General features: G+C 43.7%; 2 protein-coding genes across 4 annotated transcripts in view; one reads left to right on the top strand and one right to left on the bottom strand.

Moving 5' to 3' along the window:
• Positions 1 to 547, bottom strand: part of FARSB (phenylalanyl-tRNA synthetase subunit beta) — a 35,004-nt gene extending 34,457 nt beyond the window's left edge. Inside the window, exon 1 of the mRNA XM_059479232.1 lies at positions 453 to 547. Within this exon, the coding sequence (XP_059335215.1) occupies positions 453 to 510 (58 nt within the window). The 5' untranslated portion in view covers positions 511 to 547. The remainder of the gene's footprint in view (positions 1 to 452) is intronic.
• Positions 548 to 965: 418 nt separating this feature from the next.
• On the top strand, positions 966 to 23,982 carry MOGAT1 (monoacylglycerol O-acyltransferase 1). Of its 3 annotated transcripts, XR_009419095.1 has the most exons (7): positions 1,574 to 1,733; positions 10,425 to 10,603; positions 10,993 to 11,194; positions 13,737 to 13,911; positions 17,209 to 17,408; positions 20,320 to 23,533; positions 23,668 to 23,982. XR_009419095.1 is itself a non-coding variant. In XM_059479512.1 (6 exons), exons 2-6 carry the CDS (start codon positions 10,460 to 10,462, stop codon positions 20,472 to 20,474), a joined length of 876 nt encoding a protein of 291 aa, XP_059335495.1. In that variant the 5' UTR covers positions 966 to 1,148; positions 10,425 to 10,459; the 3' UTR covers positions 20,475 to 23,982. The 3 variants fall into 3 exon arrangements, 2 of the variants coding, with proteins under 2 accessions (XP_059335495.1, XP_059335494.1); XM_059479512.1 differs by lacking the exon at positions 1,574 to 1,733 and adding an exon at positions 966 to 1,148 and having other exon boundaries at positions 20,320 to 23,982; XM_059479511.1 differs by having other exon boundaries at positions 20,320 to 23,982.
• The last annotated feature ends 1,345 nt before the right edge of the window (positions 23,983 to 25,327 follow it).

Raw genomic sequence — 25,327 nt, 5'->3', positions numbered from 1 at the left:
CCAGGCTGGAAGGACTGAATAAACCCTCGCTATTCACCGCTCGCTTTGCCTGCTCCCCCCTCTTCCCCCTCCTTCTCCGTTTAACCAGATCCTAACACAGACAGTGAAACTCCCAACAGGAACCGCCATGCGGGGACGCGCGGTTGCACTGCCCGAGCGATCTGGGCTCTAGCAGTGCGTGTCAGGGGAATGGGCTGAAGGGGCCGGGGATGGCACATGGCTGTGCCTGGCTTGCCGTGGGCTGGTGAGCAGCAGGCGGCAGGGGTGCCACTGGCGCTGAGGCCTGAGCTTCCCCGAGAGCCCCGGTGCAGCCCCGGGACACGGGACACGCGGCCGGCGGCACCGTGCGCGCACAGGGCGGGCAGCGGCGGAGGGGCCGCGGCGATGGCAGCGGGCGGGCGCGGTGCTGTGCGGGCGCGTCCCGCGGCACGGCGGGGATGGCGGGCACTCACTGTAGCTCCTGCCCAGCGCCTGGAACAGCAGCTCCCGCTTCACGCTGACGGTCGGCATGGCGGCCCGGACCCGCGCTGCGCCTGCGCCGCGCTCCCGCCAGGCCCCGGCGCGCTCCCGCCGCGCTGCCCGCCGGCCGCCCTCAGACCCCCGGCCGCTCCCGCCGCCCGCCGCGCTCCCCGGCGCCGTGACACCGCGCCCGGGCGGCCGTGGGGCTGCTCCGAGCCCGTGCTGCCCCTGGGGAGGGCCGGGCGGCGCGCCGAGCCCCGGCAGCGCGGCGGGCAGCTACGGCGGTGACATCAGCCCGCGCCGGGGTCCCGCGCTGTCACCGGCGCCGGGCGGGAGGGGCGGCCCGTGAGGGACCGCGAGTCGCGGCTGTGCCGCTGTCACCGTCCCCGCGTGGGGACCGTGAGTCCCAACGTTATCCCTGTCCCCGCGGGGGATGGCGAATCCCGGCGCTGCCGTCGTCCCCAGGGAGAGGGGGGTCAGCTGGGGCAACGCTGTGCAAGTTTCGGGGGGTGGTTTCTTTTTCACGCCGAAGTTTTATTTACTGACGATCCCTGTCACGGACGCCCCGGGCGAAGCGCCGCGGGCGGGAGGAGGCTATGCGTGTGCTGGTGTAATTAAAAACGAAACGCTTGACGCCAAAGAGTGCAGGAACTCTTAAGTCCTGGGTCAGCTCCATAAGCTCTTTAATGGTAAGAGCCTTAAGCACGCCCCGGAGTGCCGGGTCTCGGGGCGCTCCCAGGGGAACAGCCCGGCCGGGCAGCGCAGGTGCTGCGTGTGAGGGCGCGCCTGGCTCCGCAGGCGCGGGGCTCGCTCCGACACAGCCGCGGTGCCCCCGCCCGGTGCCGCTCATGCCGAGCCGGGGCAGGCGCGGCGCTCCGGACCGGGGGACCCGCTCCAGCCGCCTGTGGGCGGAGGGGGTGTAGCCGCCGCCAGCCCCCGCAGCCGTGCTCGGGCTCTGCCCGCTCCCGCTCCAGGATCGGGTTTCCCGCGGCCGGGGCGGGCGGCACCGCCTCCCCGTCCCCGCCTGCCGGACCCGCGGCCGTGGGCAGCGCCGGCGGCGGGAGGGGCGCGTCCTGCCCGGCCGGGGCCGCGGCACAGCGGCGCGCAGCGGGCAGGTGCGGCGGCTGGAGCCGGGGCTGGAGCCGGCAGCTCCGTGCCTCCCACACTGCTCTCCGTCAGCATGAAGGTCGAGTTTGCCCCCATCAATATCCCCCTAAAGAGGAGGATCCAGACAGTCGCCGTTCTGCAGTGGATCTTCTCCTTCCTCCTGCTGGGTAACAGCCTTCCTCCTTCCTGCCCCTGAGAGAAAAGGGAGAGAAGCGGCTTTTTCCGTGATCGGCGTTACCCGTGGGCATCGCTCGGTGCCAGCCGTGGCTCCACGTGGGTGCAGAAGCGGTCGGGGGCGAGCGGTTCCCTGGGGATCCCCGGGCGGGCTGGAGCATCGCACTTCTTTCTTCCCTGAAAGCTTTGGATGGTTTTCCCTCTTTCATGGGGGTCTGTTTCTTTCTATGGGTTCTGCTTCAAATATGAGCCTAAAAAGGTAGTGTCTGTGGCTCCTCATTGAGACGCCCAGTAGGTTTCTGACAGCAACTTTTTTTATCGAAGATGAGCATAAAGTCTGGAACATGACTAATGCTGTTTTCATTCATAATTTCGTTGAATAACTTTATATGCTGTAGTTCAATAAAATTCTCATTTAACAAGGTAATAAAAATAATGGGCATTGTCAGTGAATTGATTCAAATGCAGACAGTTCTGTAAGTGTATGAAAAATATCCTCACCACCTTTAAGAAAGTGTTGCTAATTCTGCTTGGTAATCTTTTTCTACTGATTGTTCCTTTATAATTAATTTTCCTAATATCTTAATAGACACCTATCATTAAGCACCTATTCACAGCAGCAAGTTGTATTCACATGGGTGGGTATCTTGAATTTGATGAAATGAATCACTTGATAAGGTAAGATAAACCTTAACTCTGAGACTAAATCCATGGGTTGTATAAATTGGGAAGTGGTTATTGAATAATATCTCTGGAAATGCTGTAACACTTCAAGATTGTCTATGCTGTAGGATTTACAAGGTAAAAAGTAGTGTGCACTTATCTTCCTTGTATGTCTTACAAATATATGATCCTACAGGTGGTCTGATGTCTTTCAGGTGTTTTTTTTTTTAGGTTGCTAACCCACATATGAAAAATTTGGTGGAAGTATGAAGGGTATGAAGCTTCTTCACAGATTAATCAGCAGTTGTTCTGCTACCTCAAAATTATATATACTTAAATGATAAACAGTTTCTGTTTGTGGCTACATTGTAAGTAGTACTTTAATTTTCTGTTGTTGAATTAGGTCTTGGCATGAGCCATTATTTAAGTCTCATAAAGCAGTGGAAGTTCAGGGTCAGTGGAAGAAAGCTTTTTTTTTTTGCCTTAATGTAGCAATACTGCTGCAGAAAACCACATCTTCCTGTGCTTACTAGAAGTGATCAGGATGCAGAAAATCCCCTCCCTGTAGTTTAGCAGGCAAAGTAGGGAGCTGTCACCTGCAGCTGGCACTGCCTGGGAATGTCAAGGAAAATCAACTCAGAAATGGTCTTAAGGGTGGTTATGTTGAGTGTAGTGAGTTCATGTGATCATGAAGAAATGGATTTGCAAGAATGCTTGATTAACAATGTGATTCTAATAATAAGTATCTGCTTGTGCACCATGGGGATGTTTATCTTTAGAGCTGACCAGTGTGACCTTGTCATTTCGTAGGCAGATGCTTTCAAGTGAAAGGGCAGCCAGTGATCTGGCCAAAATGTTTCACTTAGCTGCAGGAAAATTCAGGTGGATGAATTCTAAATGACTTAAAGCAGTGAGAAATGGGCTGATTTCTGATGTTCTAGACTGTCCCTTTGTCTGGATTTTTCAGCCTTTTTTTTTTTTTTTATGAAGAGATGTTGTTTGTTTGTAAGCTTTGGATTCAATAGTGACACTTTCAAATCAGGGAGGGGATGCCTTGGGAGAAGTGAAGTACTGTGTGAGTTCATCATAGAATAGGTTGGAGGTTTAGGTGTTCTTTGGGGGTTTGTGTGTGGCTGGAACTAGTTTATGCCAAGCATGATCTTGATTGTCTGTCTTGTGTTACATATCTGCATGTGAAAACTTGAACAGATAATGCCCTATGACAGCTAATGATTCATGATATAGATAGAGGGATCCTGTTTAGAGTGGTGAATAAATGGGGTACTGGCTTAGCTGCTGAAGTTGTCCATCTAGGTGTGTTGTAATGTGCCATAGCTTAGTAAAATGAACTGTAGGACTAACAGATGAAGTAAGATAACTGTAAATTAGTGCCCTGAATTGGTCAATGATATGCTTCAAATCTGGGGAGCGACATGTGAAAAAGTGATTTTGTGCACTGTGTAAGCTGTAAGGGGAATGTGAGCTTATTACAACTTAGAACTCACAATGTGACTTGGATAAAAACTCTTGGTTTTATCTTCCTGGCTGAAAAATGTAAAAAGCCCTTGCTCTCCAGGCTTGCTTTGTTGTAATGCTGCATGGTTTTCTGAGACTGTGGAATTGATGACTGAAAATGCCCTCTTACTTATGCAACTCACAAGCTGGCCTGAAATTCAGACATGCAGTAGTGGTTGAAGCCTAAATCTCATCCCCACTGTAGAAAGAGTGAATCAGTCTGCAAATACTGAAAAAAACAGCAGCAGCGGCCTGGTACAAGCGAAGTTCTGCTTCTTCATGCAGTGTACCAGCTTGGGCTGGATCTGCACTAGAGATCCATTGCTTCTGCTGTGCAGTGTAGGCAGAGTAAACATGCCTCTGTCTCAAAAAAGCCGTACAGATGTGCACAGAATTTCATTAGATACAAAAGGAACCTCTTTAAAATTCTGGCTGTAAGTTCCTGTACTTCCTTGTTCTGTGCTGCAAGCTGCCAAAGTTCACCCTCAAAGGGAAAAGACAAGTTTTCTTTGTAACAGTGATTTGCCTGTTCTTTATCCAGGGGCATGACACCAGAAACAAAAATAAGTTCTGAAATACTGGGAGGTGAATATAAGAGTTTCTGGATTAGATCAGAGAAATGCCCATTAACAGATTCCCACTGTGTGCTGACTGAAAATGCCATGTGGTTTTCTATCTTATGTTCTCCAAGTCAGCAGACCAGAAAAGTTTGGATATAAGTTCGTGAAAGAGAGAAGTATTTTAATTGGGCTTCTGTCTTTTGAAAGACAAGTGTTACCGGTCTTGAGTCCAGAAAACTAAAGCTGTTAAAACTGAAAACTGGCAAATGCTATTTCTCACTGTGTTAAGCACAAATCCAAAACAGCTTCAGGCTGAAGTATAGTGTCAAGCCATTAGTGTTTTACTGCTGAAACAGCAGATACATGAAATTTTGCAATCTCATATATCTACTTTGGATAAAATGCTAAACCAGACAATTTTTACAGATGGTAGTTTTATGTCTGTAATTGCAGTTATTTGGGATTTGTTTGCTTGGCCGGGGGCTGACAGTCCTGGGGCAGGTCTGGCCCTGTCCCAAGTTCATGCAACACCCACAGTATATCTGCCTGTGAGCCTCTGTGCTGGGTGCCCTTGGTCACTCTGTGCCACTGTCCAGCCCAAGCCCAGGCAGAAAGTCACCTGGAGAAATAACATCTCCAAGCCTGTAAGTGCTGCAGGACTGACAAAGCAAAGAGGTTACTTAACCCCCATTTTTCTATCATAGGTTCATTGTGCATAAAGGAATTGTCACTGGATGCAATGGATATGCCCAGTGTTTGCAGGAAATCTTTGTTTTTAAGCTTGGAAATATTTTTCTAAAGAACTTTGAATTAATTTTGCTGCATTTACCAATATGCTTGATATCCTCTTATTGGGAACAGGTGTAGATTTTCTGTTTCTCACACAGCAGATGGGCATTTATCCTTGGTGTGTGCTGTGAGCCTCATACTGCACATCTGTCAGTGAGGGTCACTTTGTATCAGGAGGTAGAGCAAAGGGTTCATTTAAAGGCAAAACCATTAAAGAAAAATCAGATTTGGTTGAAATGCTGCTTTCCCAGTGCTTTAGCATTTTGTTTTCCTTTCTCTCTAATGTACACAAATCAAATGACAGCATTTTTGAAGAAAGCAAAGCTAGAAGGTGAGTTGGTGAGCTATGTGCTGCTGCTAACTTCTGTGCCCCTGATGTGAAAATGGACAGTGGAGTTTGAACATGTACAAAACCAAATACAAAACTGAGCAGCTTGGGTGGAGTGGTGGTGTCTAGGACCAGATAATGAGAGAAGGAAATGAGAGTTTAACTCTCCAGCAGGGATACCAGGGTTTTTCTCTGAGAAAAGGTGATAGTAGAGGAGAATAGTGCATCTCCTAAGGCCCACTTTTGGTCTCCTCACTGGGGATTTAGGAAGTGACTTGTGCAGGTACCCCTAATTATTTGCAAAACCCTTAATAATGCAAAATCAGTATATAATACAAGGTATACTTTAATATGCACAAAGCCACAAAATAATATGCTGAAGACATTGGTATATGTTAAACTACATCCTGTTCTCTCGTGATTAAACTTCTGTGCATGTAGGATGAAGCAGTCTGTTAATTGAACTTGCTGGAGACAGTTTTGAGTTGTGGATCTGGCTTCCCCAAAAGAGTAGAAATGATGAAACGTTTGCCACAGAGTGAGAGATTGCTGCTGGAATAATAAGTGGTTTCTGTGTTGAGAAAGAAGGTGTCAGTGTAATGTGCTAAAGCAAATATTAACCTTTCCTGCAAACATGCCACGATGGTTTGTTATCTGGTGCTGATTTAATTCATCAGCAGTAGCTGAATAACTAATATAGTTTTGTTCTTCCTCAAAGTCTTAAAAAAAAAACCCAAACTCTTTTTATGCTTAAGAAAACTCAGCTAGGCTCCATGAGCCTTTCCTAGCAAGCTGGCTGGTATTGCTACTTGATTTTGTCACTCTGTACTCATCTATCCATGAAATTTATTGGTGGCCTATGGGTAGGGGCTGAAGTGTGATCACAGAGAATAACAGGGTTTATTACTGACTAGCATTTCTAGGAATGCTGCCTCTGTTACCTACATCTTAGGGAGGGAATTTAATCAAGTATTTGTTTGTATTTGTATTTGTTTGTATCTCTCAAAAATACTAAGAAAAAACAGCTCTGCTGTGTCAGGCCAGAGACCCTAGCCTAGCAAGCCCTATGAGAACATAAGTGACAGTGAATCCCTAAGGAGAAAGAAAATGAGTGGGAAACATGTAGATTAAATTTGGCATGCTGTCTTGGGATTTGGCAATTAGTAACTAGGGGATTTATGGTATCCAGGCCGCTCTACCTCCAGGTCAGTTGTGTGTAATGCTCTGTATCTCTAGTTTATCGGTATTTGCCAGTGGAAGGTCTTGGGAATTTGGAACCAAATTTCAGCATCAACAGGCCTCTAAAGCTTGTGTGTTTGTGTTTGCTGTCACAGCCCTGCTGAGATACAGCTGCCTTGGCAGGAGTGCTCAGGTGTCTTTGTGGCTCCCAGGTGTAACCAATAACCTGACAAAAGTCCTCACAGGAGACTGATCCAATCCAACAAATGCTGGCTGCCCAACCAATTTTGGAGTGAGCTCCTTTGCATGGTTTTTGGAGCACTGCAGAGAGCCTGTAGTGCTGCTTGGGGTGACACCAGCACCCCTGGCACCAGGGACACACCTGCACTGCCCATGCTGTCCATGACTGCTCTGAGCGTAATGGGAGCTTTCTCCTCTAGGGACAAAATTGCATTTGGTGGCTTTCATAACAGATATTAATCAAACAGTTTTGATGCCGTAGTATCTCCAAATGTGTTTGAAACTTCCAATTTCCAGATTTAACCTGTGCTGTTTTCCTGCTTCCTATCTCTGACATTTAACTATTTCATACATTTGGTGCCCCCAGTTGCAAACTCAGAGCCTGATTAATGATTGAAGGATCAGTTGTGCAAATATCATTGGGCAGGATGGCTGCCAGTACTGATTGCTCACCCTACATAGAGTGGTTTTCACCATTTGTTGCAAAATATGAGTATGCATGTGTTGCAAATGCAAAATGGAGAAGTGACACACCAATATTGGTTCACAAACCAAATGTTCAGAGTTTCCTGGCAGTGATTTGTCTTTTAGTCTATATTTCCTTATCTCCCCTCACCTACCCTCAAAATCCAATACATCACAGAGATACTTTTCAAAGCTCTTATTCAAGTTCAACCAAAACATTACACTTAGAATGTACACTGGAACTACATCCAAGGACATGATGCCGAAGAGTGACAAATCCCAAGTTATTCACCTTTTGCCTGGAATTTGTTTATGAATTTACTTTAAAAGGTTGTTATTTATTTACTCCTGTCTTGTCTGAAGGAGAAAACATCAGGTTTGTGTTTACAGTCTCACTGGTTTTGAGTCATCAGTGTTTAGCTCATCTTGCAGGCTGCTAATTCGTTGAAATAATGAGGAGGTATGGCAAAAGGAATTTGCCTCACCTGTCTCATTGGGAATGCAGTAATCAACTTTGTCCTACAAGATGCTGAGCTCCCCTGAGGAAGTGCTAGCAGCATACTTATGTCCCCAGACCTTGCCTGTGCTCAGGAAGGTGTCCTAGCTAAAGCAAAGCAGGCAGCTTGTTGATGTGGAGATGTTTGTCTGCCCAGGATTAAGTACTGCTATCTGGGCCTTCTCAGTGCTGATGAAATTAGCTCTCACAGCAAGGATGCTTGGCTACAAAGCACTTTTCAGCCGTTTGCTAGCAGACTGATAGTAAAAAGCCATGTAATTCTGTGTTTAAAAAAACCCATGTGATTGATTCTCTGTTAAGTCAAAAGTGCTTCTGAAAGGAAGGGTAGGGAATTTAAATCCTTATTAAATCTTGCATAACAAATCAATTGATTTATAGCTGCTAAAGAAACTTCTCATACTTGTCCAAACCAAGAACCTTGGCATCCTGTCCAGATTAGCATTCCTAGAAATTTCTATAGTTTCAGGATCTCTTCTTCAAGGAACAGGTAATGACTTTTCCTCAATAGACTTCTGTGCCCTATTTTGGAGTGATGGTGTTGTGGGTTTCCCTGTGAAATTCCTTGTAGAATTGGGGTGTCATATTTCATCTGTGTTACTTGTCCTGCATTAATGATGTTCCTTAGAACTGGTTTCAGTTCTTGTGAGTTTACCACATTGACTTTGGGGGTCTGTGGGCCTCAGTTAGCTGTGTTGTTTTCAAGAGCTCTTGCTCAAGTGCTTTTCTGTGTAAGACCAGGGTTGCTTGCTTGAGGAAGCAGCAGTGAGCTTCTGTACTGAAGAATGCAGTATCCTTGAAAATGGCAGGTTTTGTCCTGCTCCTGCATTTGTTTATGGTAATTTCCTTCTCCCTTCCTCAGAGCAAATGCGATTTCTTATTTTTCTGCTCATATTTCTGCTGGAAATGTAAACGTTCATCCCCTTCTAGACAAGATATCCAATTCTATTCTGAAGGCACAGTCAAACTAGGCTCAGGAACAAACTGGTTGAAGTTCAGAAAAAGTAAATATTCAGGTTGGAGGAAATACTAATGTACCTGTAGACCAAGCTGAGATCTCAGCTCAAAACCTGCACAGTCTAGGGAATCTGCTGACTTTTCAACACCCAAGTAATATCTCTCCTGAATGAAGGTGATCTCTGAGCTAGGATGAGTAGGTTTTACTCTTGGTTCATCTACTTATTCTAAAATTTTCAGTTCTGTTGATATTTTACATTGTGTGAGCCAAATTATTGCTTGAAGTACTTCTGTTGTTTGTTTTTAAATCTGCTCTATTTAGTGATGTGTTTAGCTCAGTATGTTTCACTGGTGTAATTTCTAGGACTTCACAGGATATTTCCCTCATGAAAGCCAGTCAATTGTGAGACATAAATTACTGCTTCTGCATTGTAAAATATCCCTGAGAAACACTGGGCTCCTGCAATTCTGCCCATTGAGTCTTCAGCAAGAGCTAGGTCCTGTTTTGCTTGCCACTGTATAAATTTATGATGTTAAAGCCCTGGCTCCCTTGCAGCCTGGACTTCAGCCTCTGATCCATGAGCCTGATGGGGTTTGTTCAGGAGGTGGCAGAGCAAGCAGGCTGCTGCAGGGGTACCACAGGGCAGAGAGCAGCAGCTCCTACTCCTCAGACATCTCAGACCACAGCTCTTCAACACACTCCAAAACTAAAATTCTGCAAATTCTGAAGTTTCCATAGGATTTCCCTGAGTAATTATTTCAAGGCTGAGCCCCAAGTAACAAAATATATTTAACCAAACAACTTTTTTCTGCTCTTTGAATTGTGTATAATACAATTCTTATGTATCACTATTGTAGCAGGGTGTTACAATTCTTTCTTAATTGGGTTTGAAAGTATCAGGACTTAGCTGCTGCTGCATTCCCACAGCAGCCCTGAGCTTCCCCTTTGGCTGACATGTTTAGTGGCTGAAGTGGAACCTCTCCATGTTTTGGTTTTATCTAGTGTATCTCCTTGGCCAGTGACAGCACTTTTGGCTGGGAGTGGAACTATCACTCTATACTATAGGTAGAGAAGCTGAGAAGGAGAATAGAAAATGATTGCCCAATATCACTGTAATTAGAAAAGAGAGGTTGCTGTGGCTTTTCCCTTCTTTCCTTCCCCAGCTTTCCTTTCTTCTCACTCTCTGAAGCATTACATCCTTGTTTGCTCTTGCTGTCTCCTTTTATTTTGCCTTAGGTAAACCAGATGCTCTCTACCAAACATCCAGTTGTGCAGTAGAGGGAGAAATAATAGACTGAGATGATACACCCTTGTGATGTTTCACCCTCATTGTAACAGCACCATGTGGAATAAGCTGAGTTCAATTTGTGTGCATTTTGAGTAAATCTCTAAAAATATATCAGGGTTGGGCATTCTTAAAAGGACAGAGATGTGATTAATGCTTGCTATGCTTTCACTTTTTGTCTCTTGTAGCAGAGTTTTGCTGTGGATTCTTTGTGATCCTGATCATGGGCAACTTCTGGTTCCTTGCTGTCCTGTACCTGCTGTGGCTGTACCTTGACTGGGGAACACCATGTGCTGGGGGCAGGCGGTCCCACTGGGTCAGGGGCTGGACTGTCTGGAAGTACTTCAGGGAATACTTTCCCATTCATGTGAGTAAAGGGTTTCTCACAAACAGCTTGAATAGCCAGAACCATGGACAGACATTTGAGACTCAACTTTGCTAAAATTCTAATACTCTCACTGGGGTGAACTTCTTTTTAAAACATGGGAAATCTGAGATTTAGTGACAAAAGGGGACAGGGCCTGGCTTTTTAGTTGGACTGTTGGGTGATGAGGTAGTGCTTCAGTACAGTAAATCTGGACATGGTATCCTGACACATCCATTTAAGCTTTGTTTATCTGTAAAGCAGGACAGTAATTTTAAGTGCTCAGAAGGAAATTCATTGTTGTTGCTTCTATGTCCTGTCAATGCGCAATCTCCGTAGCTGTTGTTTTTGAGGTAAATATCATAATGCCTATCACTGACTCTATTTTTCAGCTTATAAAAACTTCAGAACTGAACCCAAATCACAACTACTTACTTGGCTTTCACCCTCATGGGGTCCTGGTTGCTGGAGCCTTCGGAAACTTTTGCACTGATCCTCCTTTCAAAAATTTATTTCCTGGCCTTACTCCATATCTCCATATCATGCCCATCTGGTTTGGCTGTCCCTTCTTCAGAGAATATATAATGAGTGCTGGTAGGTAAAAGCAGAATGTCTCAGCTGTTGCTCCATATTTTAGCTTCTGTTACAAATGTAGAGTCTATTCCTCTACTTATATATGGTAAGTAATTTCAGAAGGATCACTGTTGGTACTAAATTTAACCTCTATTTTGTGATGAACTGTTTTGGAAAAAAAGCAATGGAAGGTTTTATTAATAGTTTTGTAAACTATATTACTGAGTTGGTTTTTCTCTCTGAAAAGAAATTGCTGCTTTTCCTTTGAACTATCAGATAGCAGTCCTGAGTACCCAACATATACAAGAAGAGAAGGGCATAATATTTTTTAATTTTATTTAGTCATTAGCAGGCAATTGTACAACAAATTCAGGCTAATCTCTTACCTGAAGGGCTTAGTGTTATACATTACAAGTATCTTTATACTCAGAAATTAAGTGCTTGCTTCTGATTGAAGTCCTATATTGCAAATTTGTGTAATTTTAATTAAGATGTAAACTCTAAAGAGAGGGATCTTTTTTCTCTGTTCTGAGAAGCATTTGTTCAGAAAGGAGTGATATTCATAACTGGTACTACAGCAATAAAAGATAAAAATAACAAGCAATTGAGTTGGGGGAACTGAAAAAAGAGAAGAATGAAATAAGTACTAATGCTCCCTCCCAGTGGTTTAATAAATGAGTTATTTTATTAAAATTCACTCAACCACAGCATTTAAGCATGTTCTGATGCACACAACTAAGTTCAGGAGACAGAGATCTAACTTTATTCATGACTGCAACACAGACACTGCAATCTCAGAGAGATTGCACTGCTCCATGCACAAAAACATGCCTAGGATGTTTCCCAGATTAATATCAGAATTACTTATCTATGTATACTTCAGCATATCAGAGAATGCATTTCCATGCAAATGTACTTTCTGAGGGCGTTCTTTGAGGCTTGCAAAGTGAGGGATTGGCAGTGGTAGAGCATTGCAGTTTTAAACACTGTTGTTTAATCATTGTCTGGAAGTCAGATTTACATGTTTTTGGCATCTTGACCCATGGGAACAAATATTTACCTGCAGAATGAGAAAGAGCTGCAGTAAAAAGCACACTAAAGAAGAGCCAGCATTGGAGCTCAGTTTTCACAGGTATGCAGCTGATAAATGAGAGGGGACCTTTGGTGTACTACAGATCACCACTCCAATCATAAAACACTTGCAAAATCTTCCATGTCCTGAAAGCCACACTCCTGGCACAGTGTTTCATGTCCCATTCTTTCTCTGCTTGTCTAGCACATGCAGTTGTTGCCTCTGGCAGTGCAGCTGCAACACCCCTGGGCTGCGGTGTGAGCATGGAGCAGTGCCCTGCATGCTCTGCTTCAGCAGGAGACACATTTGTCCTGGGAAAGGCAGTGATTTCTGCTCTCCTTTCCAGGGAAAATGCATGCTGACTCGAATGAGCACCGCTTGAATTATTTGTGAGTCCCAGGTCAGCTGCATTTTCAGAGTAACAGTGACTGTGAAGCTGTTTGAGGCAAATGGATGTAGCTTTTTACTGAAATTTGGACTTGCTCCAGTTGCAAGCTATTCCTCTTGGTGGCCAGCTCTCAAAAGTAGATCTTCTCTCTCTTCCCAAATTTTTATAATCCACATTGTAATGTCCCTATTGGTAAAAAGACCAAATAGGGAGCAGAACATCCAAAAGTGCATTTTGATACCAGCTCTGTATAACCAACAATGTAAACTAGACTTGATCTCTAAATTGTCACTTAGATTATATTAATTCAACACAGTGTAATTAAACATAGCTTCTGGGTAAAAGGAACCTTTGAAACATTAGGTGCTAGTCTGTTGGAAAATGGATTTTTTAAAGCATCAAGTCCAGAGCAAGATCTAAGGAGATGATAAAGTCTTGTACAGCAGTGTGCCTGCAATTAGAAGTATCTATATCTGCAGGAGTACCAGAAAAGCTTCAGATAATCTGCTATTTTAGCCTAAATATTGATGAGTGCCTGGGCCTGGTTACTAGAGAACGAGCTGATGCAGTTATTAGGAATGGTAGAAGTGAGTCTTTTCTGCTGCTTCTAATGCTGTCATGCCATTGCCTTAGAGGGAGCTGCTGCTTTATAGTTGTGAAAAGAGTGGAGGGATCTTCTTGGCACTGTAGCTCCATATTTAAGTTAACAAGTCCTCTACACATTCTGTTAACCCCTCTGTGCCTGTGTTTGTATGCACCTGCTGTACAGCTTTAGCTGCTGCCTCTCAGCAGTATACTGCCATTCACCTCCTGTTCTTGGGCACAGAGGCTCTCTGAGGGGGAGTTAAGTTGCCAGAAGAGCAGACCCTGAAGAATCAAAAATCTTGCAATAGGCAACAACATTTAACTCATCAGTGTGAAATCAAAGCACGTGCCCAAAAACAAATCTGTTCCAGAGTAAGGAGCTTGACCCAAACCTTTGAAATCTGTTCTGTGCTGTTATCATTTTGAAACATCAATTAACTATTTTAAAATATTTGTAAATTCCACTGTACTTGTACATGAAGATCCAGTGGTCACTCTTAAAATGTTTCCTCCTGAAGGAATGGTTTCTGCAAGCAAGGAAAGTGTCTCCCATGTGCTGAGCAATAAAGGAGGTGGCCATGCATCTGTCATTGTCATTGGAGGAGCAGAGGAATCTCTGAATGCACATCCTGGAAGTCTCACCTTGAACATCCTCAAGAGGAAGGGCTTTATTAAAATGGCCCTGAAACATGGGTAGGTATTCCATGAAGCTTGCTTTGAATACAGATTGATTCTTAAATATAATTCGTATTATATAATATTAGAGAATTTGAAAAAGTTTAAGTGCCTTAAGATCAATCAAATATCTGGCACAGGAGCCAATCTGTCCACCTAGATCCACTCTGGGAGTGTTGAAAATTCCCTTTGACTTTCATAATTGGTAACAGTAGGTTTTGTTAGCGTATCTTGTTTTATTTCAGTTGCTTCCTACACTAGCAAAGAGTAAGAATTATGAAACATTATTAATAAATCTTGGCTGGTTTTCTGAGCAGGGCCAACATTCTGCTTTCTGTTCTGTAAATTAAAGATACATTAAGGTAGAATTTTCTTATAATTTTAAGCAAACAAACAAATTGGATAGCCAGGCTCTGTTTCATTAAATCACTGAGAATTATGGTCTAGGGAGATTTGTTTTCACTATTATTCTAAAGACTTTTGAAGATTGCCATTTGCAGAATTAAATTCCTGGGAATTTTTGGTGAAAATCTCAAGAAAAACTAGATAACTTTTTACTATGAAGCAGCCATCAGTGTGTTGCTAAACAGAGATGGTATCAATGTCTTTTGAGTGATTTACACAGTATAAGTTATTGTGTTTGTTCTGGACTGGTCTAGATGGTTTGTATATTAGAAATATTGAAACCAATGTTCTGTTCCAGGTACACTTTCTGAACAGCTCCCAGGATTAAACATTGACATGTGAAGCAATGAGAAAAAATACTAGTCTTGAGAAATCTGTAAGAGCTTTTTAAGCTATTAACTGGAGAAAAGGTGGTCTCTGAGAAGAGGGGCTCTCTGCTTTTACACAGAGTGCAAAAACTAGAAACTGTTCTGTGCCAAAATTCCTAGGGTGTTTCTTACACATATCACTAGGATTCTGATAAAGACTTTTTTGTGCCAACAGAATGTAACATTGGAGTCTAATTTGTAGCCAGAAAAAATACTTGTTTATTTGAATTAGGAGTTTACTGATTAAATGAGTCCTTAGTCCAACTCTTGATTAATTCAGTGGGATCCTCAACACTCACTAGCTTTTATTTGTTTTAACCATAAAGATTAGAAGAATATTTAGATACGTTTTTTTTGTTTTTATTAGTATGTTGGTAGATGTCTGGTCTGTCATATCAGAAAGGTTGGTGGTGATTATCTCTCATCTAAATTGATTTGGATTGAGAAATCAGATCCACCTGTGCCTCTCCAGACATTGATTTCAAAAGTATCTCCAACACATAACAGCAAGAGTGGGACACTTACAAAACACAGGAATGGCCCCTTTACCCCTTCACTTACTTAGACTCCAGTGATGGTCTCATCTTTCTGAAAGGGTCATGGCTGCCTGGCGCCCTCCTCTGGGTGGCAGTGCCTGTCTCTGCCCCACTGGCTAAGGGCTGCAACACCCATGGTCATGTAAGCAGCAGGCTCCAAGTCATTCCTACAAACACCAGCACAAGCACCTGCTTCTGTGGCAAGCACAGGAATTCTGCCTGCTCATCTGTCCAGCAGGACCGGGGGACTGTGCAAGTCTAACAGAGCTCTTGCCCAAAGACTTGGCAGCCAGTAACTGCTTCTGCTTTTGAAGTCTTGTTTTTAACAATTAACAAAATGGGAAGAGAATTTCCAACTGAGCTGGAAATGAAAGGGCCAGGGAGGCTTGTGGGATGCAGATGAGAAGCCCCATCTGCCACCAGTGCCTGCACACATTGCTGATGCTCATCATGATCTGCAGCAGCAAATACCAGCTGAGGAAGGAAGGGGCAGTGCAGAGGCCTGTGCTCCCTGGCCCTGACTCCTGTGCTGCCAGCACAGAGAAGCTGTGTTCCTCAGCTAGGAGCTTGTCAATTGTGGCCTGAATATGTCAGCAAATGTCCTCTGCACTTTTGCAAAAGACATTTTGGTCCAAGGTAGTACAAATATCTGATACAAAGTGAAGAAATCCTACAGACACAAAACAAATGATGAATCAGATAACTTATCTTTAATTTCACAATCATAAGTTACTTATTTCTCTGTCTCAGCCTCCTACATAGCATCTTGCAAAAGTCTTCACTAGATTAAAACAAATCCCACAGTGTCAGGGCACCACAGCTATTGCAGCACAAGATGTTCCTGTTTGTCTTAGTGTTGTAGTAAAAAGTCAAGTGTTTACACAGCCACAGTAAGTACCAGGCTTTATGATATTTCTTTTACAGGTGACAGGGTGATAAATCCACTAGAGGAAGAAACTTTGAGCAGACCCTAGTCAGAACATTATGTGGGAATGATAGTCAGTGTGAGTCCTCAGGCTAAAGAAGCTGTTGAAGCAGTTGATTTTTACTGTACAGGTGGATATTGACAGTCCTCAGTGCTTCCAGCCAGCTCTGTCCTCAGTGCATCCTCCTCAGGCATTCACAGCTCTGCACATACTCATCCTGACAATGTTTTTGCAATACTGCTATTTTAATGAAATGAAGAATCAAAAACCAGCCAAGGTTTTAAATACAATGCTGGGTTTACCTGCACTGATTCTATCCACTCAGGCTGTTTGTCCAGGAGCTAGGCAGTGCCTTTGCTCCCAGGCCAATTCATGAACTGAAAGAGAATTCATTAGGCTGTGCAAGAGCCAAAGTGGGTTCATGTAATTTCTGTGGGCAAGATGTGACCTCTGGTAATAATGGATTAGGGCTTCTGTTTTCTAAGAAGTCCAGAGGAAGCAGAGTTTGGCTGGGAATTGGACACAGAGAAGGAATTTGGCATTGCACTCGTGTCTGTGAGGGTGCCTGGTTTTTATCAAGGTTTTTGTGCTGAAATCAAGGGCACGCATTACTCCAGTCAAAGCACAAGGGAAAGCCAAGGTCTGGTTTTGATGCCACCCAGCTGGGAGCATTATAAAGTTAGCAATGAGGCTTTTCTTCTTGCCAAGGGAAAAAATGAAGTGGAACAAGGGTGGACTTGCTGAAATAGTAGTGGATAAAGACATACTTATGATATATGCAATAACTCATTTTCATAATTCCAAACAGTCACAAGTTGCAATAGGTACCAACCAACTAAATACTGCCAAAAGCAAGTTGCTAGTTGTGTGCCAATCACTTTTTTTTTTAAAACACCAACCAGCCAAGGCATCCAAAAAACTGCTGCACATGAGAGGAGTTGAATGCCTGTTGCTGATGAAATCCAAAGCTGCTGAAACTCTCTGTGCTGGTTATTGTGAAACTGTTTGCATGCTGCTGATGTGAACTGCAGTGCAAATGCAGGCTGATGCAAAATTCTCAGTGTCCTCTTTGTTTTACAGGGCTCATCTGGTCCCAGTGTTTTCCTTTGGTGAAAATGAACTGTTCAAGCAGGTTGCAAACCCCAAAGGTTCATGGCTCAGGAATGTACAGGAGAAGTTGCAAAAGATAATGGGCTTTGCTTTACCACTGTTTCATGCTAGAGGAGTATTCCAATACAGTTTTGGCTTAATACCTTACAGGCAACCTATTCACACTGTTGGTAAGTTCCCTGCACCTTTTCTAATGTGTTTGCAAATGTTTAAAAATTCATCAATGTGCTGCTAATATCTGTAAATTTATAAATCTGTTCTAACAGAATTAATTAGTGTACATCTAAAACAAGTATGTGAGCTTTACTGTCCTTCCCAGTTAAAGGCGGCAGTTTTTATCTTCCTTTCCCTTTTCTGGCCAAATCTTACTCTTCATTCTCAGTTATCCATAGGCTCCTATCCTTGGCAATCCATAAAGAAATCCAAGAGTTGTCACCAGTTTTTATGAGAGGGCTGCCACAGCTCTGCAGCTGTTGCTGTGGGTTCTGATGTTTTGTGTGAAGCCCAGAATTTAATTTCTTAAGCTCTGAAGCTTAATTTCTTAGCTCTGCAGAGAAGTAACGGTTGGATGCTGCAGCTGAGGTACAGCAGAGCTCTGGAGCAGGGCTGCTGGAAGGGTTTGTGTGGTGCTGAGCTGGTGCTCATCAGGTCAGAGGGAGAGATGCAGGAGGAAAGGGAGAGGACACCTTGTGGTGCCACAGCCCTTGGGCAGGCTGCCACTTAGATGGCTTTGTTTCCTTCCCTCTTGGCTATTTCCCTTGGAAAGATCCTGTCATGTTTAATTGGAGTGTGCATGCCACATCAACAGGCAGTTTGGGAGAGTGTTCTTCCCCAAAAGCTTTCATTACTGCTCATCTACTCTCACTGGAGTGTGGAACTGAACATTTTTTCATGGTTTCATTGACAACCACACCTTTACAAAATAGGTGATGCTGGGTCTCATGCAAAGGCAATAGCTGTCTGTCTGTAAATTTTTTGATAAATCATTTTTAGCCAGATTCTGACCTGAAAGAACTAAAGAAAATTGAGCTTTTCTGGTGTTCCACAAAGGACTTTGAAGGTGGCCCTCCCTTTTTATGGGGTTGATTTTATTATAGTATTAAACAAATAAAAATGTTTAAGACAAAAACATAGCTCTTTTTATGTTAAATTTCAAGAAGATCTGTGTTTTATCGCTTCATGCAGTTGAATATTTTGAAAATATTTAATTTTTAATGCCTGCATTGTTCACAGGCAGGATAAAAATGCCACTTATTTTAAAGCCAAAAAGTTATCAAATCTTTGGAATGAGCTGTATTGGATGAGATCTATAATCTGCTTTTTTTTTTTTTTTTTTGGCTGATAAAACCAGGGCTGTTCTGAAGCTTAAAATGTCTTATTTTATGAGGCATTTCTTCATCATGACAAAAGCACAGGAGTGCTACAATCAGCAAGACCAGTCTTGCAACAGAACTTGTAAGATCTTACAAGGTCCTTTGCCTTTTGTGGATCTTTCCCCATGTTTGAGAACCATCACAATGTCCCTGTGTCCTTGGAAGTGTGTGGGGTGTTCTTGGCTTCAACATGGCTCTGAAAGCATTGCCTCAGCTCCTGAGAGCTGCAGTGAGCTCACCTGGGGTGATGAGCTGTGCTGCCAACGTGGCCAGGTATGGCTGATTCCAGTCCTGGTTCAGAAGCCATGGATCCAAGAGCCATTCAGCCAAGCCAAGATCTGTGAATTTGAGTGGTTTGGGCTTGATGAGTGCTTTTGGTTTTCCTTTACTTTTTTTTTTTTTAATTACTGCTTTACAGAAATAGAAACAATCCTAAAATATCAAATTAAGCAAGTTCCTTAAAGCTGCACATAATATTAGAGAGATGAGTGTAGTTTTCCATCCCACAAGAAATCTTCACTCTTGGGAGTAGAGACTGTTGCAGAAGGGATTGGGGGCTGTTTGCTGTTTCCAGTCCTGCCTCTGGAAATCCTGTATTGTATGTATATTGATTCCACACCCCTCTAAGGTATTGCTCAATCCAGGCATGGGTTCCCACCCCAGCTGTGCAAAGTCTGAGTTTCAGCCCCACACAGGCCTGAGAGCTGGTGCAGCTGGAGCTGCAGCAGGAAAATGCAGACTCAGCTCTTTGTGGTTCTGGCTAGGCTTGCCTTTAGTCATCACCATCCAATCTGAAGTGGCAACATCTCTTAACAGGAATTTTCAGGTGCCTTTGGAAAAGTCCTGAGGGTGCTTTTAGGTCTCTGTTTTTCTAGGCTTCCTCTGTAATCCCAGTTGGGTCTGTTCAGGTGTTGGTGTTTCCAATGCAAGAATAGCTGTCAAAATCTGGTGACTGAACAACACAGGGACACTGAGATCATGGGAAGTTTCTCTTAGCAATCCACTTTTTAGCCATAGCCTGTTGTGGAAGAGAAGGCCCTCTGGATTTCCATGGAGTCACTTCCCATGGAGCAGGTAGCAAGCTTTGCACAGTGCCTGGGGAACATTTTGGTTCCAGTGCCATTTGTGGGCAATGGATGGCTCAGAGACACCTCACAGGGTTTAGGGGATTTACATGCTACCCCTCCCTAGGCTGAGGTCACATTTCTGGTGCAGTGATATCCATTTTGAATAAATTGGAAAATAAGTATTTCCTTCAGTCCTGTCCCTGTGACAGTGTGGTTGAGGGCACCATATCCTCTTAAGCACACCTCATACTGACTGGTTTTATTATTCACATCAGAAAACAGTGAGAAAGTACATTTTTTAAAATACTGTGTTGAACTTGTAGACAGCACATAACCCATAGGATTGTATCTTGAAGTGTAAACTGCTTCTTCAGGTTAGAGCTTATCACTCTTCTCATTTGCTCTTCTGCTGCCAAACTGAAATGTTGGGGGGTGGGGGTGTTAATTAATTTTGCCTGAACTTCAGCAAAAGTCAGTGAAAAACCAGCCCAAGGCCTCAGGCCTGTGAAAGGCAGGATCAGGCCCCAGGGTAAGAAAACTGTGCTGTGATTTTGCAATCTGGATGGGAGCTGTGGTGAAGCTCTTACTTCTGCTTAAAAAGAGATGTCAATGAAGCTAATGCTGTTTTGTTTGATTTACAGTGGGAAGCCCCATCCCTGTAAAACAGAACTTGAACCCCACCACTGAAGAGATTGATCAGCTCCATGCATTGTATCTACAGAAACTAAAGAAATTATTTGAAGAACACAAAGGCAATTATGGCATCCCTGCACATAAATCTCTCATCTTCGAGTAGCAAATTGCAATTTGTAATTCCAAATCTCATGCAAAGAAACAGTGTCTGCTCAAAGATGTCTTTCTTGCAATCCATATTTTGCAATCTGTAATTATCCTTATGTAAGGAATACTTTTAAGAAGGGATTATTAGAGGATTTAATGATTTTTATCTTATTCTTGGGTGGTGGAGGGAGGGATCATTGGGATGTAAGCCTTGAAGCCAGTGCTGTTTTGAGTTGTCCTTTTAGGTTCATGTGTGCCAGAAATGTGAGTGACTCCACACAGATGTTCTTACCACAGCTTGAGGACAGGGAATTGCCCCAGCATGAGATCAGTAGCAGAAGCATAAATCAAAGTCTTTGATTAGAGGTTGAGAGGTTTACCAGCATTTATCAAACATGACATCAGGTTCTTCTGTGAATGTCAGAAACCCCTGCTGCTCTTCCACAGGAATGAAGGTGTATGTTTTCAGCAGATGGCAACTGTAAACCACTTACATGAGAATTCAAGAATAAATAGGAACCTTCAGCCCTGAATTGGATATTGGCAAAAATGGTTTGTCCAAGTCATGGAGCAGAGCAAACCTTCTGATTGGAGAACTGTGTTGAGATTTTGTGTCCATGTGTGTGCTGGGTGGTGGGAAGCACTGAATGATGTGACTTTTCTGGACAATCTGTGCTTTGGATCATAAGTTTGGAAGATGAAGCAGCTTTGGTAGTTTCAACCTCAGAAGAGATGACAGGCACAGGACAGGAGAAAGAGGGAATCATGTGAACTCTTCATCCTGTGCAAATTGAAAATAATCCTTTGTCAAGAACTTGCACAAAAGGAAGTGGAGCCCAGTTTGTTCAGTCACTTCTGAAATTTCACCACGGAAAATTGTACTTGATAATGCCTTTTTTCCCCCACTGACAGATGTGGGGATGTGTTAAGCTGTTGCTGCAGGGTGACACAGCTGCAGTGCCAAGGCAGTGTGAGCATAGCTCTAGGGTGCAGCAGGTTAAGAGGATGCATTGTATATAAACCAGGTGCCTGAATTTGACAAAAGGTTTATCCTAAATGTGGAGATCCACCTCAGAAAAGAAAAGAAAAAAATCTTAGCCAAACTCTTTTTCAGTGAAAATGCCTGGGTCTTGGAGATTATTGTGTATGGAAAGAATTTTAATATATTACTGAATTTTTATGAGATAAATTGTTGTATTTGTACATACTTTCTGACTGCCTGCAGACTTTGCAGTCTGATGTTAGTGAAGAGTTTGCTCTGCTTTTAGCAGTTTTGGTGCCTGAATTACATCAGTGAGGTGCTCTGACAGGTCAGGCATGGGCTTGTCAGGCAGCCTGGGCATCTGCAGTTGGCTCAGCTGGGCACAGAGGTGCTCCAGGAATAGCAGTACTGGACACATTGTGTATTCCATGGGCTGGAGGCTCCAGGGAGAAACACACCCGGGCCTTTGAGAACAAGGTAGAACTCTGGAAAGAAAGTTCCAGAGAAATTCTGGAAATCCTTAGAAAGAGGAAGTTGTTTATAGAAAAGAGTGGAAATGACTTCTGTGGAGTGAACTCCGACTGAACCAACGCCCCAAAGCCAAACAAGTATTTGCCAGACAGAGCAGACGTTTGTGCTCCAAAAAACCCTCCAGCAACAAGCTGGTTTCCTTAAGAGGGCTCTTCCTTCTTGTCATCCTATTGTCATCAGGATGTAAATAACACTGAGTCCTGCTCTCATTTTCTCTGCAATGACACAAATACTCTGGAAACCAGGGCTGGAATTTGCAGTGCCTGAAGAAGCCCCTCTTCCCTGATAGACTGCTGTCAATGTGCCCACAATTCACTTCTACCTGAGCTTTCTTGGTGCCATGTGTGCTTGCCCTCTCTTCCCATGCCTTTGCTGATCCCTGATGATCACTGTGGTGCAGGCATCTTGCTTCCTCACTTTTTGCCCACCTTTCCCTGGGTTGAGATGTCTGGTCTCTGTGCATGGAAAATACTGAGTGGTATCTTGTCATTCAGCAAAAATGGGGTTTAGGAGCAGGGTTTGAGAAGAGAAAGCACTGTGCCTGTGCATGTTTGACACCAGCTTAAGGAAGGTCAGGACTGCTTCAGCTCTGGAAGGGCATGTTTCTAGGGAGGTCAGGCATGGCAGGTTTGTTACCTGGGAAGAGGTCTCAGGGTCCTGAGGATTGTATAAAGTGATGATCCCTGAGCAGTTGCTCTGTCTTAGCCAGTTATGTGAAATTTCCTTTGGATTTGACTCTTTATTACCTGCACTGATGAGCAGTGAGAATTATTCATGAAAGAAGAATTTGGAGTCTGTTAGACTGTGCTCTCCTAGATCACCTGCTCTAATGAGATATTTCCTCTCATTCTCAGTCTGTTCTTTGCCCATTACCTTAATGATACAGAAAATCGAGCTGTAAATTAAAAAATATTAGCATTGCGTTGAAGATGACAGGTAACAAGGTTTTTTTGTTGATTAAATTAATCAAAACTTCTAGAGAATATGTGGATACTGATTTTGGGACAATATCTGGTCAAAATATATCCTATAAACAGGTTTTCCTCTGAATTCCATGAGGAAATTATCTGTGGGCTCTGTACCATCCATAACTGGCTCAGGTAGAACAAGTAGGGATTGTGTTGCTATGGCTACTGATACTGTCATTGCTTTATAACAATGGAGATGGTAAAAAACCCAAAACCAAAAACCCAACAAAAAAATAACAAACCAACAAAATCTCCAAACAACTCAAATATTTACTGTTGTTCAGTTACCACTGCATATTGCTTATGATGATCCTTCCAAACTACCTTTTATTAACCAATTGTCTAGTCTACCCAGGGCTATTTTAAAATAGAACTTCTGTCTCTACATGTGATAGACATGCTGTCATCTGAAATATTTACCTCTGTGTTAGTGTGGATGTATAAAGCAGCCCTGCAATCCTGAGCCACAGACCCATTTTGGCCACCACAGGCACCAATGCCAGCCCTGCAGCAGGCAGAGGAAGCTGCCCACGTTTGCTGCAGCAAGAGGCTCCATTTGCAGCTCATGCTGGACACAGCAAGAGCAAGGAGCAGGTAGGAATGGTGACACCCTGCCCCAGCTGCACTTGGAAGAGCTGGGCAGCACTCACATTCCTGGTGGGATGCCACACTTCCTGGGGCCTGCCTGCTTCCTGGGGTGTTTCTCTTTGTGCCTTTCCATGCCACAGGTGAAGCCAGCCATCCATCAATAGAAGAAGCTGTGCCTCTAAACCTGCAAACACTGCCTGCCTGACAGGCTCAGGATGAAGTTCCTGCCTGTTCCCTCACTCAGGATGAGGTTCCTGCCTGTTCTCCCATGTGTGAACACCTCTGTGCCAAATTCTCTTGACAGAAACTCAATCCTCGAGTATTTTTACTCTGTGAACTACACAGCGTAATTTACACTTTGTAACTTTTTATGGTACCTGTAAAATATCAATGTCAGTTGTTTCAATGATAGCTGTGGCAAGGACTGTGAGATAATAAAGGTTTGTACCAAAGGAGGCTTGTGCTGACTGGAATTCAGGTACTGGAATTCACTGCTGTTGGATCCTGGCTGAACTCGAGGGGTCACATTGGCCTGGCTGTCAGGCTGTGCTCACATCACACTGAGAAACCTGGGTGGATTGCTTGCTGCAGGCTCCTGAGGAGAACCTGAAGCCAGGTTCCTGGTGGGGTTCCAGAGGGTCTGAGGGAGAAGGGACCCACAGCAAGGGTGGGCTGGGCTTGAAGAAAGGTTTGAATTTTAAGTGAAAGTTGCATGGAGTCCAAATCTTAGTAACAGTACCCTAGAAGAGAGGCTCTGCTTCACTCTAGCAACTGGGGTGCTAAACAGCTGCTTGGAGTAAAAAATGGATTACATTTGTCTGCTGGGAAGAGGAAAACCACCCACCTGACAACAGTGATGTATTTAATAGGATTTGATTGTTTGTTTTTTTTTTAAAGTACAGCAGCTTAATGCAGCACTAACAGCTGTAGTGACAGCTATCAATTCCAAAGACTGGCAAAGGCTAATTGTATTTTGTTACTAGCTAAATGCTTTTTAATATGGAATGATGCCACCTTGCATCTCAGAAGAGTAAAGAGAAAAAATGGGTTAAAAGTGGCCTTGGATTGTTTTGAAGTAGCCCCATTATGTGTAAATGTGTACATGTGTAAATTGGAGGTGTGTCATGGTTCATCAATGGATCAACATCACATCCTGGTTTTGCTGAAATACAAAAAAAAGAAGCAAGTTATACCTGTAAAGCAAGAAATGCAGAAAAACAAGGGATGGAGAGGAACTGGACATTCATGCTTCCCAAGGTGCTGCAGCAACACCCATCACATTGCTTGTGATAGGTGAGTGATGTTACCTCCTCAGCCAGGTGGTGGATTCTGAAGGCAGCTGGGTGGCCTGAGGGATGGAGATGGTGTTTCAGCTGAGGGTTCTTAAGGTTGGTATCAATTCATGGCAGCTGACTGCTCAAGCAGTGCCTACAGTGCAGATCCCAGAATTCCCTTGTATTTTCCCAGTTTAATAGACAGAATAGAGCTGCAGAAAAGGATGAGGAGAGGAAAAAAAGATGAAATAGATTTTCTTAATATAGTCATATACTGAGAAATACACCCACTTAAAAAAGTAAGGTAAGAACCATAGATGAGGAACCATATCCTTTGTGGTTGCTTTTCATACCCTAACATTGAGTTTTACAAATAGCACAAGCTTGAGAAAAGCCTTTTCCAGTGCAAAGAGGAAGAGACTCCCTTAAAGCATTCTGGGATCAAGAAATACTTGTTGCCTAATTTGGTGAACATCTAGCCTGGATCCCTTTGCATCTTGGACAGTAATTACAACTAAAACTGTTG

This window comes from Ammospiza nelsoni, chromosome 10 (assembly GCF_027579445.1).
Source record: "Ammospiza nelsoni isolate bAmmNel1 chromosome 10, bAmmNel1.pri, whole genome shotgun sequence".
NCBI lineage: Eukaryota > Metazoa > Chordata > Aves > Passeriformes > Passerellidae > Ammospiza > Ammospiza nelsoni.
Note: the sequence above shows the minus strand (reverse complement) of the source record. Positions and strands in the feature narration are given on the sequence as shown.